The following is a 14,814-nucleotide window of genomic DNA, read 5'->3' on the forward strand; positions in this document are numbered from 1 at the left end:
ACTGAGCCAATCAACACTCACCATTATGCATGTTCTGTGGCGTGATAAAAAAGTACTGAGAAAGTGAAAACGGTAGGGATTGTGATAGAGCCAAACCTCAGTCAAACAAAACAGCCCTAAAAATCAATTATCGAAATTTTACATGCTGGGGCACTCTAGTGGAGGATTTGTCAACAGAGGTGTTATGTCTCAGCCAGGGTTCCTCTCCCTGCCTGGGGTTCAGATTTGCCTTTATTATGTTCCATGCGCTTTGTGAGGCGGGGATCACTGCCAGGAATTGACCTCTACCCTATAAATATGGAGGGTCTTCCACAGTTCCTGGCAGGTCATTGTAAATGTTTTCAGCCATTGTTGTGCTGAAAGGTGAACTGAATTTGAGGTGCTGGCAGTCAGGAGGTTTTCTTCAAGGACTTCTCTTGGCTGCATTCATCCTTCCCTCAATTCTGACAAGTGCCCCTGTCCCTGCTGCTGGGAAGTGCATCCCATACCATAATGCTGCCACCACCATGCATCACCATAGGAATGGTATTAGGCCTTGATGAAGAGTACTTGGAGTTCTGCCCAAAGAGTTCAATATTTGTCTCTTCAGAAAGGAGAATTTTTTTCCTCTTGCTTTCAGAGTCCTTTAAATGCAATCTGTCAAACTCCACTCTACCATAAATGCCTGATTGGGGTAGTGCTGTGGTCTCCCATCTCATCAGAGAACTTCTGAAGCTCTATTAAAGTGACCATTGCATTCTTGGTCACCTCCTCGACCAAAGCCCTTCTTGCCTGGTTACTCAATTTGGTCAGATGGCCACCTCTAGGAAGAGCCCCGGTGGTTCTAATTTCTTCCATTTCACAATTATTGAGGTCACTAAGCTCCTGGGAACACCCAAAGCTTTAAAAAAAGGTTTTATACCCTTACACTCTGATCTATGCTTCACCACAATTTGGTCGCTGAGGTCTCACAGAGAATTTCTTGAACTTCATGGCTTTTTGTCCTGACAGGTAGTGTCAATTGTGGGACCACATACAGTATATACAGGTGTGCACCTTTGTACAATGCCCAGTCAGTTCAGGTTCCCACAGGTGAACTCTAATCAAGTTCTAAACTCATCTCAAGGATAAATAAAGCAAATAGGGTGCACCTGAGCACAATTTGGAATTCCACAGCAAAGGGTCTTGAAACTTCTAGGAATGAGAGATTTCAGTTTGTGATATGAAATAAATTTGTAAACCGTTCTGAAAACACATTGTCACTTTGTCATCATGGGTTACTGATTGTAGGTTAATGTCCAGAAGTAGTAGTTTAGATAGATAGATAGATAGATAGATAGATAGATAGATAGATAGATAGATAGATAGATAGATAGATAGATAGATAGATAGATAGATAGATAGATAGATAGATAGATAGATAGATAGATAGATAGATAGATAGATAGATAGATAGATAGAGATAGATAGATAGATAGATAGATAGATAGATAGATAGATAGATAGATAGATAGATACTTTATTAATCCCAAGGGGAAATTCACATACACCAGCAGCAGCATAGCAGCATACTGATAAAGAACAATATTAAAGAGTGATAACAATGCCGATAACAATGCAGGTATACAGACAGACAATAACTTTGTATAATTTTAACATTTACCCCCCGGGTGGAATTGAAGAGTCGCATAGTGTGGGGGAGGAACGATCTCCTCAGTCTGTCAGTGGAGCAGGACAGTGACAGCAGTCTGTCGCTGAAGCTGCTCCTCTGTCTGGAGATGATACTGTTTAGTGGATGCAGTGGATTCTCCATTATTGACAGGAGCCTGCTCAGTGCCCGTCGCTCTGCCACGGATGTCAAACTGTCCAGCTCTGTGCCTACAATAGAGCCTGCCTTCCTCACCAGTTTATCCAGGCGTGAGTAGTCCTTCTTTATGCAGCCTCCCCAGCACACCATTGCGTAGAAGAGGGCATTCGCCACAACCGTCTGATAGAACATCTGCAGCATCTTATTGCAGATGTTGAAGGACACCAGCCTTCTAAGGAAGTATAGTCGGCTCTGTCCTTTCTTACACAGAGCCTCAGTATTGGCAGTCCAGTCCAATTTATCATCCAGCTGCACTCCCAGGTATTTATAGGTTTGCACCCTCTGCACACAGTCACCTCTGATGATCACGGGGTCCATGAGGGGCCTGGTCCTCCTAAAATCCACCACCAGCTCCTTGGTTTTGCTGGTGTTCAGTTGTAGGTGGTTTGAGTCACACCATTTAACATCTTCCTGCCCATTCCTGATGCAGCCCACGATAGCAGTGTCATCAGCAAACTTTTGTACGTGGCAGGACTCCAAGTTGTATTGGAAGTCCAATGTATATAGTCTGAACAGGACAGGAGAAAGTACAGTCCCCTGCAGCACTCCTGTGTTGCTGACCACAATATCAGACCTGCAGTTCCCAAGATGCAAATACTGAGGTCTGTCTGTAAGATAGTCCACGATCCATGCCACCAGGTATGAATCTACTCCCATCTCTGTCAGCTTGTCCCTAAGGAGCATAGGTTGGATGGTGCTGAAGGCGCTAGAGAAGTCTAGAAACATAATTCTTACAGCACCACTGCCTCTGTCCAAGTGGGAGAGGGATCGGTGTAGCAAGTAGATGATGGCATCCTCCACTCCCACCTTCTCCTGGTATGTGAACTGCAGAGGGTCAAGGGTGTGGCGGACCTGTGGCCTTAGGTGGTGAAGCAGCAGCCGCCCCATGGTCCTCATCACATGTGACGTCAGAGTGACAGGCCGGAAGTCGTTCAGCTCACTAGGACGTGATACCTTTGTGACTGGGGTGATACAAGATGTTTTCCAAAGCCTCGGGACTCTCCCCTGTTCCAGGCTCAGGTTAAAGATGCACTGTAGAGGACTCCCCAGCTCCAACGCACAGGCCTTCAGCAGTCGTGGCGATACTCCATCTGGACCCGCTGCTTTGCTGGCACAAAGTCTCCTCAGCTATCTGCTCACCTGCGCTAGAGTCATTGTGGGTTGTAAAATGTGAGAATGTGAATGGGTTTGAATACTTTCTGAATGAACTGCAAGTATCTCTCTATTATAATAAAAAAAACTTCGGATGAGACGAGACTGTTTAGCCTGGGACGAGACATGACTTTTTCAGAGAGACACTTTAACGTCCCACGAGATGAGACTTTGTGCCAAGAGATTTAACCATGCCTGGGCTGGAAATAAAAGACAAAGAGTAGATCCATCCATCCATCCATTTCCCAACCCGCTGAATCCGAACACAGGGTCACGGGGGTCTGCTGGAGCCAATCCCAGCCAACACAGGGCACAAGGCAGGGAACCAATCCTGGGCAGGGTGCCAACCCACCGCAGACAAAGAGTAGATGACAAAGTATAATGTCGTAAAGAATTGAAAAATGTTGGTGCTAATCACATGCAGAGCAGGTTAGAGATAATGAAAGCATTAAAATTCGAAAGTCTCAAAAAAATGATAGTAAATATGGCATTAGTGCAACAAACAGAAATTATTACTTGGTGAAAAAATGGAACAGCGAAAAGAGATTGAATATATTGTTCGGATTTAAACTTTAAGTCGGAGACTTGTAGTTCATATAATTTGCATTGCCATCAGGGAAAAGTAGTGTTTCTTCTCAATGAAGAGGTGTATCCACAAGAATTAAAATATTTGTTGTTTGGTGAAAGTGAAATCCACATACGTGAGTGGCAGAGACACGAAGTGGCTGGCACGTAGCGCAGGCTGGGGTGGTTGGTGAGCGAAACGAGCAGGGGGCAAAGCCCCCTAGTACAGTAATAAGGTATGAAGCCAGATGGCAGCAGGTGAGAAGAAAGCAAAATTCATCTATAGAGATAACAGAGAAATAAAAGTCTGTGGGGACATGATCATTAATAAAAGACAAGTCAAAATCTATTTGATGTATGCTAAGCATCAGCCCCGGTATGGGGTAGTGTTCATGAACCTGATGGTACACAATGAACATCTGATAAACGTGCTGTCAAGGGGGATACTAATGCGTGACATTTAACTCAACCATTGCCAATCCCCCTCGATCTAATTCAGGGTAACAGAGGAGGAAACATCAAGGAGAGGTCAGGTGATGTTTAACATCAAATCTGAAATTACTGACAGTGGGTTCAGTGAATCCATCGACAGGTTGGAGACACTGGCTGATAGTAATTTACTGCTAAAGGTAGTTGGTTATTTTGGGAATGGAAGACCGAAGCTAGGTTATTATACTCACAAAAGGTGCCAGAGAGTGGTGACGTATTGTATGTTGATTAGTACATGCAAATAAGAATTTCACTGTAGTCTGTACATGCAGGCCTGCTTTAGTTATATACCATCAACTGCCAATCAAGATTACTCATACTAAAGAGAGTTAGAGCAGGCATTCCATTTTTAAAAATAATTTCTAAGACATTTAAACTTTGTTAGCAAGTGTTGCCTAGTGTTTAAGGCAGAATTGTAGCAGAAGTAATAGAAGTTGTATTGTCATGTTTACACAGTACAGTGGAATTTTTATGTGCCCAGTCAACATACAACACATTGCCACCCTTGGGTGCCATGATAAAGAAGAATGTTTTAAAATGCACAATTCCATTTCCTTTAATTGGAAAAACAAATCAATTTACCTGATGTACTCCTTACCCCTCTTTTCATATTGCTTGTTCAGTTATGCTCGAGATGCTGTAGGAAAACATGAGTATTTGAAAAAAAGTTGTGAACCACAGAATACTTGTTTTACTCTCCCGTGTGACCCTGAGCAAATCATTTCATTTGTTAGGCTCTTGAATGCCTTTTACAGCAGATATTGCCACAATATACTATGAATACAAGTATGAAGAAAGCAATAATTAGGTTTACACATAGATAAGGTGTGTATATACTGCATATGTGCATATATATTATGTATAGTGTACCCTTCTTTGTTTTTTATAAAGTGCCTTGTGATGGTGTATTTGGTGATGGATACTACATAAAAAACACTGAATGAAGTTATTTACAGCACATGGAATCAAATGTACTACAAAGACCAGGTGAAGGGTCTTCTGATGACAAATTCACACATACACTGAGACTTTGCCATTGTGTATAACAGTAAAGTGCATTAACTTAATACATGCAAGATGGCAATTTCTGTTCTTGTCATATTCCAGGGCAAACATTGGGAGGCCACAAACACAGCTTAAATCCTGCCTTGTGTCAGGGACTGAACCTTGTTTCAAGAGTGGGGGGTGCTGGAGGTTTAAAAGTGACCTACAGCCCCAGGATGGAAGGTCAGAAGACTTGAAGTTTTGGCCTGTGTGAATGAGGCCACCCCTCCCCTAGAGTGCCATCTTGACAAAGCCCACTCTTTTGGAACAGTCCCAGGATCAGTACAAAGGTTCTGGCCAGTGTCGGTCACATCCAGTGTGAGGTGCCTGGCCTAGGCAGCTTACTTACTTTTGCTTTGCTTTTTGTTCCCTTGTCAGATGATTATTTCTATTCTTATCTTTTCACCATTCTTTTTACCACAAACGAGACGCTACTTGTTGCCAAGCCTCCTGTAGAACTCAGCACAGCTTACTTGTTTCTGCGCCACTGACAGTCATGGTATGTAAAACTTTGAATGGAAGGCTATAGTATAGTAGTTTTATAGAATTAATAATTTGCTGGAGTAGTGGAGACACACAAACACAGTTTGCAACTTTCACTCTTCACTCTACTACATTCTTATTTGTCATGGCACCAGAGAGAGGCAGCATGTTACATGTAATTCAGACATTAATCAAGTATTTCACTGTACTCTCCCACATGTGATACCACCACCACATCATGCCACTCATTAACACCCCTACTCACCTCAGCCGTCTTTGCCACCTATTCACACCATTCTTATTGTAGCCCATTCTCTCAGTCATATAATATTCATGGCCGCCTACCCCTTTAGGATGGCACATGCCTCACCTCTCCGAAGAAGATCTTCATCTCCACTCCCTGGCTTTGTGGGTTAACTTGCTATTTGTGTTACCTTATCTAGCGTGAGTGCATTTCGATCCACGTTGGGCAAGCTGGAGTCCAAATGGGCAATGCCTGCTGGGAGCTTTATTGCCTGGAACATGGAATCCAACCTGATGGGCACATGCCAAGTGACAAGACCATTGGCACAGGGGACAACTCCTACGACACTTTCTTTTCAGAGACAGGAGCTGGAAAGCTTAACCCCAGGGCCATCTTTGTGGACTTGGAACCAACTGTGATCGGTGAGTTGAGGCGTCTTGCAAAGGTGATGACCAGACCAGAAAACCGAGGAGCCCAAGAGAGGCCTTCCAGCACAGTAATGTGATTTTCTTTAATTGGTTAGCTGGTTATATTTAGGGAAATTATGTAGCAAACATACAGCTCAGTTCAGTCAAATTGAGCCAGTGAGCTTCATATGCCAGATTTTGATTATGTTCTACTAGTCAAGCAAGTATACCAGTTAGTCAGCTACTATCATATATTTTCGTCCATCAATACTTGTTGATACTTGATGAGTGTAAAGCACAATGATCTTATCAACAACTGTCTTGCATAACAAGAATTGTCCTGTAACTAATGTGAGGTTGTTGGAATTAGACACTTCCTGTTCCACCTCCGTATGGGGCACTTTCCTCTGTTCTTTCCTTCTGTCCCAGGGACAGAGCTCTGAGGTCCAGACCATCCAGGCTTTACCGTGTTCTCACTGGCGTTTCGTTGATAACCCCATGACACCTCGGACTAGACACAACTGAATAACCAACATCCTGGATGTACCCCCTCAACCTTTCCAGTCCAATTACCACTTAGCTCTGTCCACCTCTCTTTAGTGAAAGCCACTTAGATGCTATCTCTGCTTATTTGAAAATGTCATCCACCAGCTTTCTGTCAGCTGGACCTTTAAGTAAATTAGGCGATTGACCAACAGTGATGAAAGCTAAAAAACACTCAGTTCTGACTGTTGTGGAATCAGTAGGGAAAGCTTTACATCACTTATTTTGCAGTGCCATTTATGTTTTAAGTAACCAAAATCCAGATCAAGGAATTCTATGAACCTCTCATCCACCTGGCAATCCTCTTTTCATCTTGGCTAACAACCCAGTACCCTTTCCTTTGAAAGGCTCTGTTGCTATTGTTGCCAGAATGCTAATACAAAGCCCCATTTAATTTTCTTTACAACTACAGGAATGTCCTAAAATTTAATTTGGATTCCAAATAACTCCTTGCATTGGCAGCCTTACACAATTAAGCCTGAGACTGCCATATTTCTTGATCGCTTATGTTCAATGCACTGAAATGGGTTTCTTACAGATGAGGTGCGCACAGGAACCTACCGCCATCTCTTCCATCCAGAGCAGCTCATTACAGGAAAGGAGGATGCTGCCAACAACTATGCCCGTGGGCACTACACCATTGGCAAAGAGATTGTCGAGCTGGTGTTGGACCGCATTCGAAAGCTGGCGAGTACACAATGCTTGAGATAATGACAGCTTGGCTGTGTGACCAGAGTGATGGTGGCTTTGCTAAATGTTTTCATTGTTTTTATTTCTTTAATCAAATTCTATTCAAGAAAACTCTGTCAAGACAGTGATGCTCGTCTGTGTTGATTGGTGCTACCTTTGTTTTCTGGGTATTGTGAGAATGTTAAGTTATTTGCCCACTGTTTTCCATTGTTTGACAGGCTGATCAGTGCACTGGAATGCAGGGTTTCTTGATCTTCCACAGCTTTGGTGGTGGCACTGGTTCTGGCTTTGCCTCCCTACTTATGGAGAGACTGTCTGTTGACTATGGAAAGAAAACCAAGCTGGAGTTTGCCATCTATCCTGCACCTCAGGTAATTTAAATGCTCCGGGAATCCTGGAACAGCATCATGATTATGAGAGAAGTTCTCCCAAGACAGTGGAGTGGAGACTACATTTTGATTTGTGCTGCAAATCCTGTACATTCTGTATACATGAGAAATGGTTTTAGCGGACCCTAGAGGAAAGCATTCAGCATGTATCAGAAGACATTCTGATTCTTTCTCTTTCTCTTTGCGGGTCAATGTAAATTAATATGTTGACTTGTGTCTAATAGGTTTCAACAGCTGTGGTAGAGCCCTACAATACGGTCCTGACAACACACACCACCCTGGAGCACTCGGACTGTGCCTTCATGGTGGACAACGAGGCCATTTATGATATCTGCAGGAGAAACCTAGACATCGAGAGACCTACCTACACCAACCTCAATCGCCTCATTGGCCAGATTGTGTCGTCCATCACTGCCTCTCTCCGCTTTGATGGTGCCCTCAACGTGGATCTCACTGAGTTTCAAACAAATTTGGTTCCATACCCACGCATCCACTTCCCTCTGGTTGCTTACTCGCCGGTCATATCAGCAGAGAAAGCCTATCATGAGCAGCTCTCCGTGGCTGAGATTACATGTTCCTGCTTTGAACCAGCCAACCAGATGGTGAAGTGTGATCCACGCCACGGGAAATACATGGCCTGCTGTATGCTTTACCGGGGTGATGTGGTGCCTAAGGATGTGAATGCTGCTATTGCTACCATCAAGACTAAGAGAACCATCCAGTTTGTGGATTGGTGTCCTACTGGCTTTAAGGTAAGACTGATGGAGGCAAACGTGACTGCTTGTGTACACTGATGGTGTATACAGTGTGTGTACATCTCATGTCCCATAATTCCACATTGGGGGGGGGGGGGTAAACGTTAACATTATATAAAGTTATTGTCTGTTTTTACCTGCATTATTATCAATCTTTCATTTAATATTGTTTTTTGTATCAGTAAGGTACTGCTGGAGTATGTGAATTTCCCCTTGGGATTAATAAAGTACCTATCTATCTATCTAAACCATGTGAGTTCTATGAACTTAACCAGTACTTAGTTTCTGTGGTCTTAACAAACACTTCTTTACCTTCTAGGTGGGTGTCAATCACCAGCCTCCAACTGTGGTACCCGGTGGAGACTTGGCCAAGGTACAGCGTGCTGTCTGCATGTTAAGTAACACCACTGCCATTGCTGAGGCTTGGGCCCGTTTGGATCACAAGTTTGATCTGATGTATGCCAAGCGTGCCTTTGTACATTGGTACGTGGGAGAAGGCATGGAGGAGGGTGAGTTCTCAGAGGCCAGGGAGGACTTGGCAGCTCTGGAAAAGGATTATGAAGAAGTAGGCATCGATTCAATGGAGGGCGAGTTTGAGGAGGAGGAGGAATATTAGCATGGCCATCTTAGTACCATTGTCTCACTCTGATTAATGCAGTAAAATTGTGTGTTGTGTGGCTTTTGAACTTCAGTCTGTTCTAGTGAAGCCGGACTCAAAGCTTGAGATGCTAAAATGGTGTGTTGTGTGGCTTTTGAACTTCAGTCTGTTCTAGTGAAGCCGAACTCAAAGCTTGAGATGTGTGAAGAGCAGGAAGAGTAAGAGTAAATGGATTTGTGAAACATCTCCAGCAAATGCAGTAACCCAATGTGCATCTTTATTTAAATTAGAAAATGGCATCTGAGCTGCTGTCACTGTGGACCACGATGAGAAAATAAAAGTTCCAAGCACCTTGACTTTTCTTGTGTTGGCTGCTTCATTTGGCACCGTCATCTTGCAACTGTGGCTCTGCATTTTGTTTTAGTGTATGGGGCAGGGGTTGGAGGATCGTCCTCACAGCTACTGAAGAACGCGTCAGCCCGTGAGTCGGTTATTTTGAGGCAAAAGTAGCTTTGACAAATGTGATGGTGCTGTATATGGTGGCTGGCCTGTTGGTAAGGTAACTAGCCGAACCCTCAGTGTTTCAAATGGCCTGTATTTATTCACTGTAGCAACAATCATATTATTGTATGCGCCAAGTTATAATGGCTATGATGACACCTTACACCTTTCCTGTACCCCCAGAGCACAGAGCAGAAGGGCAATAATCCAAGAGGCGGGGTCTCAACATGTCACGAGGGAGCTCCTTTACCAGCTAATGAAGTTCTGCAGCATTGTGATTGCATATATACGAGGCTGATTAGCATGCTCCATATATGGATGTTTCAGGGCTGTGTTCAAGGTGCGCTCATGCCCACATACTGTATATATGAGGCAATGGACTTTATAAAAGTTATGTATTTTAGAAACGTTAAACCTGATGTACACCAGGGGTTTCTCAAATCGGACTTTTCTGGCATGCACAAATGTTTATGATCAAATTCACTTAGTTTTATAAATGACACCCCAGGTAGTTTAAAGAAGAGAGCATATTCCACTCTGTACCTGCACATGTCCAGGTGCGCTTGCTATAAATTGTTCTAATTTCTTTTCCAGACTTAACATTCCTCTTCACAATTCATCTCTACTTAAAAGGCCACAACAAAAAGCACGGTGCATCAAAGCTTTTACTTCTTCACTGCTACTTATTCCATTTAGAGCCACAACCCCGAACAATTACCTGCATTCAGATGTGATACTTAATGCCAACTCAATAAATAACGTCTGCATGTTCTCCATACTGAAAGAAGCCAAGTGGATGCTGGCCGCTTGCATTTTTGCTGAGACAGGATTTCACTCGCACCCCGCCTCAAGCCTGCCAAACTAGGAGGTCCAATGCAAATAAAATTAGCAATAGTCAGTCTGAAAGCCTGAGTGTGGACTTTTATAAAACAAACCACTGCATTCTATTCAGAATTTTCAAGACATCATACTTCAACGCTGAAACCACAGCAGCCTTTTAAGGAAATACAAGTCTTTGTTGTGGTTCCGAATTCACTGCAATTTCCAGTAAGTGAAGCATGCGGGCATTTATCAGTAGATTGATAAATGATGGGATGCATGGCTATCTATAGCTTTTTATTTCTTAAACTTTGTGACTGCAGCTTTGTTCCTTTCCTTCTCTCTTTCCTTTCACCTTCTCTTCATCAGCTTAGACAGAAACCGCGCTTTCATCCCTGTCTGTGTGGAGGCTGAATGTTCTCTCTCACACCCACAATCCAAACTACCCCGACGGTGGTGTGTGAGGTGGTCTGGGGATTTTTGGTTTCTGCCTTTCACTCGTTCCACACCTTGTTTAAACAACGAACTACCACACAGGGACGGGTTAAAACAGCCAGTGTGGCACAAGCAGGAAAAGTGACTTGAGTTTCCCCACAAATGTCAATGAAATACCACTAGTCTGATCGCATAACAAAATAGAAATGGCAAAAAAGCTACCAAAACAATACAGTGAAATAACTTAATTTAACAATGCAGTGTACTGCTAGATTCAAGTGTTCAGCAGCTTCTTGTAAGTAAAATACAGATTTTTTTTCCCCAGTAACATTGTATTTGTAATCCAGTTTCCAACAGTTTTTTAGTCTTCTTGATTTCCAGTAGTTAGCAACTCGAGTTGCCAATACGTGGTTGTATGTTTCCTAATTTAGTAATGTTAGGCTGTAGAATCTTTTACATTGAAATAACCGGAAACATTACAGTTTCACTAGTACGTTTATATGGCTGACATGTTCATCCAGTGAGACTTAACATCTGTGGTACAACTGGTTAGATTTGCTTTTCCAACATGGAGCACAGGTAGGTGAAGTGACTTTCTCATGGTCACACAACCTCCGGGTTTGAAGTCCAAAACCTTCATCACTATGCCATAATGTAATAGTATACAGCACAGTTTACAGTAAATAACTAGCAAAAATGTTGTTAATAATACTCTGTAAAACTGATAACTGCTGTAAAAAGAATTACAGTATATTACTTTAAAACGGTCAAACTTACATTCGGAATACCTTCTGTCTGTAAACTCTCAAACAACAGTGCCAAAATGGTTCTTCTTGGCGATTCCATAAACAACTCCAATTTGGAGAGACTCGGTGGCTGCAGGATTTTGTTCCAACCCAGTTGCTTAATTAGAAGCCCATCCTCACCAATAACAAATCTTATTTAATTTCTTGGATTGTTAATGTTTTAACGGTACCATTTCAGTTCATTCTAAGTTCATAGATTTTTTTTTCGTTTCTAATGATACATATATTATTCAAGTGATCTGAAGCTTTAAACGGGTGAGTAATTTTCAGTTTCCTTCTGAGTACTTAATTAAATGAAATAGTGAATGATGATTACACACCGTTGGAAATGGAGACAAGCTAGATGTAGAACTGCTGGTTCCTTTGCCATTTGCACCTTATTGCTAATAAGGAGCAGTTAAAACAATGACTACAACTGTTTAAGACTAAATTTAGCAATTAAGGATTCGAAATCCTAAGACGCAGGGCATTTAAAATGAAGCAGGAAAATATCACTTGAGCATCAAGTACTTCTTCAGCAATTAACGATTTCTCAGGAAGCAGTTGGGTTGGAAGAAAAACCTGAAGCCACTGCGGGCCTCCAGAACCACGCTACTCATCCCTAATTTAAAGTCTTGAGTCTTAAATAGCAAATTATGTTAATGAGTAACAAAAACTAGTCACTAATTAAGAAAATGGCTAGAATGAAAACCTGTAGTCACTCCTGCCATAGGGGAACCATTTTTAGTTCTCAAAAGAACAATTTACATTAAATGTTCCAGAAAGAAGCTTTTATTTTGATCAGTCAAAGACATCATACGTGAATAAATTATAACCGATTTGCAGGGAAGGGGACTGGTGAGGACGCTGCAGCACCACTCGAGTGTGCCCGCCGGGACTTCTGCACGAGCTTCTTCACGCTACTGGATTTCCTTTCTGACAGCCCGCATTCCGCAAGTCCTGCTGCAGCAAACGTCGCGTCGAAAGCCGCTGTGCGCTGTTGACGAGTAAACTCGGGGAAGGCGGAGTGCACGCGAATGACTGGTAGTGGACGATTTGCAAGAAAAAACAGCAATGAGGTTATATAGGACACGATAGCTGTCTAGAGGCAGGGCTGATTTTATAAAAAACAACAAATATTTCTTATTACAGGTGAAGAAATTTCTAGTCCATTGTAGTCCGAGGGGCCCTAGGCGTTAGAAAGTGCTGTGGCGTGTTAACGATTGTTCATTAGAAATGTCCAGTGACTATATTATACAGTAGATTCCAGTTCTAGGGTTGATGAAGCACACGAATGTGCGAATATGATGGCTTTGCCGAGACGGTTACCTCTGATGCCACTCCTGAATGTACGCGAAAATGTCACGCACACTATGTCCGTTCCGTAGCTAAAAACAAGTTTAGGAACCGCTGGCATAAACCACGGCAAGTCCATTCCAGGTCTAAACGTGCCGTTTTTGACGATTCAAGCGGTAAGGTTAACACATGTCTTTTATTTTTGTAAATATCTATTAACCTAGTAAGTATCAAGTTCATTACATTATCATATATTCTTTCCAATTACATAGTATGTATGCTGCCTTGGCCGGAGTTAGTTGGGGACTTTTGTGTTTACTTGCACCCGGGTTCATGTCTGCGTTTAACAGTCTACAGACAGGCTATCCGGCACGTACTGCTGTTTACGATTACAGCGCATGCTCATAACGCGATTACGTCACGTTTTCTCGTAGCACTCCCATAGAGTCCAGCTGCCTCTATTATAAGGGAATCGTCAACATTTTGCATGAAGAGTTTGATGATGTTTTTGGAGTGTTTGAGCGTTGGATGGAGTCCTGTAACAGTTTTCCTAGAGTTTGTCACCAGGCATCCGGCTATTCCGTGGAGGCTGAACTTGTCTGCTATCTCACTCTGGTTTCACAATTGCAATGTGCTTTTTCTCGCGTTATGAATACTTCATATTATCTAATCCAGCGTGTTAAGTTTATTTAGTTTTGTTCGTCTGTCCCAAATAGTCACAGCTTGATTATAACTGATTTACTACGTGCATGCATTGTAATGCATTGCAGCTGCGTTTGTCGAGGGTTTCCAAATTAGGTACAAATACAGCTGCTGGAAAGGTTCGAGCATTATGTATGAGGCTTATAAAAAATCCAGACGTGTACGGTGCAAATTAAGCAAACACGTTTTCCGTTAACATTAGCTTGACTCTTATATGTCTTTATTTTTGGGATTTCTTTTAGCTGGTGAAGTTGCCTAAGCTGTGTGCGGTAATATTTTTCGATAGGGTACCACAGATCGACTGACAGAACTATTGATTTGTGCTAAAATTGGAAAAAGAACAGTGGCACTGAGCGGCGTACACTGCAAGCAAAATATAGGCTGCTCCTGGGGTCTGACGCCATGACGAGCCGCTGACTTTCTCTGCACTCATTGTATTTAATTCAGAAGGCTTAGGTTAAGGTGTGCCGGTCAGCAGACCATCGTTTTAAATGCCTTGTGCACACAGATCACGACTGAAAAACGCGTCCACTTACTTGGCAGGTGTTTGCGTTTTGTTACCGGTTAATTTTGCGAATTAGTGAGAAATTCCATTCGAATATTAAACCGTTACTCGACGCACTGATAGAAAGAATCACATGCCTGCATACCTGGTAATTTGGCAACGATTCAATTGAAACATCATGCAGTTAATGAGTGGGCATTATGTTCACTCAACTGAAAGACAGATCAAGTCTATTGGAGGTTTGACAGAAGAGTCTGGAAACTTGCAAAAATAAATAAATACTGTAATAATAATTTTACATGCAAGTACTGTATTTACACTTATACTCAAACACTCACAAATTAAAGGTGCCAGAGTTGTTCTATTGAGCAATGCCATACAGGAACCAGTTTTGGTGCCCAAAAGTACCATCTATATCAAGGGTCCCCAACTCCGATCATGGAGGGCCCCAGTGGTTGCAGGTTTTATTCCTAACCCTTTTCTTAATTAGTGACCTGTTTTTGCTGCTAATTAACTTCTTTTGAATTACTTTTAATTGATTTGTTTTTTAAGATTTGTTCCCCTGAA

The 14,814-nt window shown here is 42.4% G+C and overlaps 1 protein-coding gene across 1 annotated transcript; it reads left to right on the plus strand.

The window, feature by feature from the left end:
* Nucleotides 1-5,413: 5,413 nt before the first annotated feature.
* On the plus strand, nucleotides 5,414-9,328 carry LOC114660876 (tubulin alpha chain, testis-specific-like). The gene is made up of 6 exons (XM_028813848.2): nucleotides 5,414-5,594; nucleotides 6,022-6,244; nucleotides 7,311-7,459; nucleotides 7,681-7,833; nucleotides 8,076-8,603; nucleotides 8,926-9,328. The coding sequence occupies exons 1-6, from the start codon at nucleotides 5,592-5,594 to the stop codon at nucleotides 9,220-9,222; spliced, it is 1,353 nt and encodes a 450-aa protein (XP_028669681.2). The 5' UTR covers nucleotides 5,414-5,591; the 3' UTR covers nucleotides 9,223-9,328.
* The last annotated feature ends 5,486 nt before the right edge of the window (nucleotides 9,329-14,814 follow it).

This window comes from Erpetoichthys calabaricus, chromosome 11 (assembly GCF_900747795.2).
Source record: "Erpetoichthys calabaricus chromosome 11, fErpCal1.3, whole genome shotgun sequence".
Classification (NCBI taxonomy): Eukaryota; Metazoa; Chordata; class Cladistia; order Polypteriformes; family Polypteridae; genus Erpetoichthys; species Erpetoichthys calabaricus.

Coding starts and splice junctions, on each gene's coding strand:
- LOC114660876 (XM_028813848.2), top strand. Junction 7,460..7,680: donor TGGACCGCATTCGAAAGCTG/GCGAGTACACAA, acceptor ATTGTTTGACAG/GCTGATCAGTGCACTGGAAT. Junction 8,604..8,925: donor GGTGTCCTACTGGCTTTAAG/GTAAGACTGATG, acceptor TTTACCTTCTAG/GTGGGTGTCAATCACCAGCC.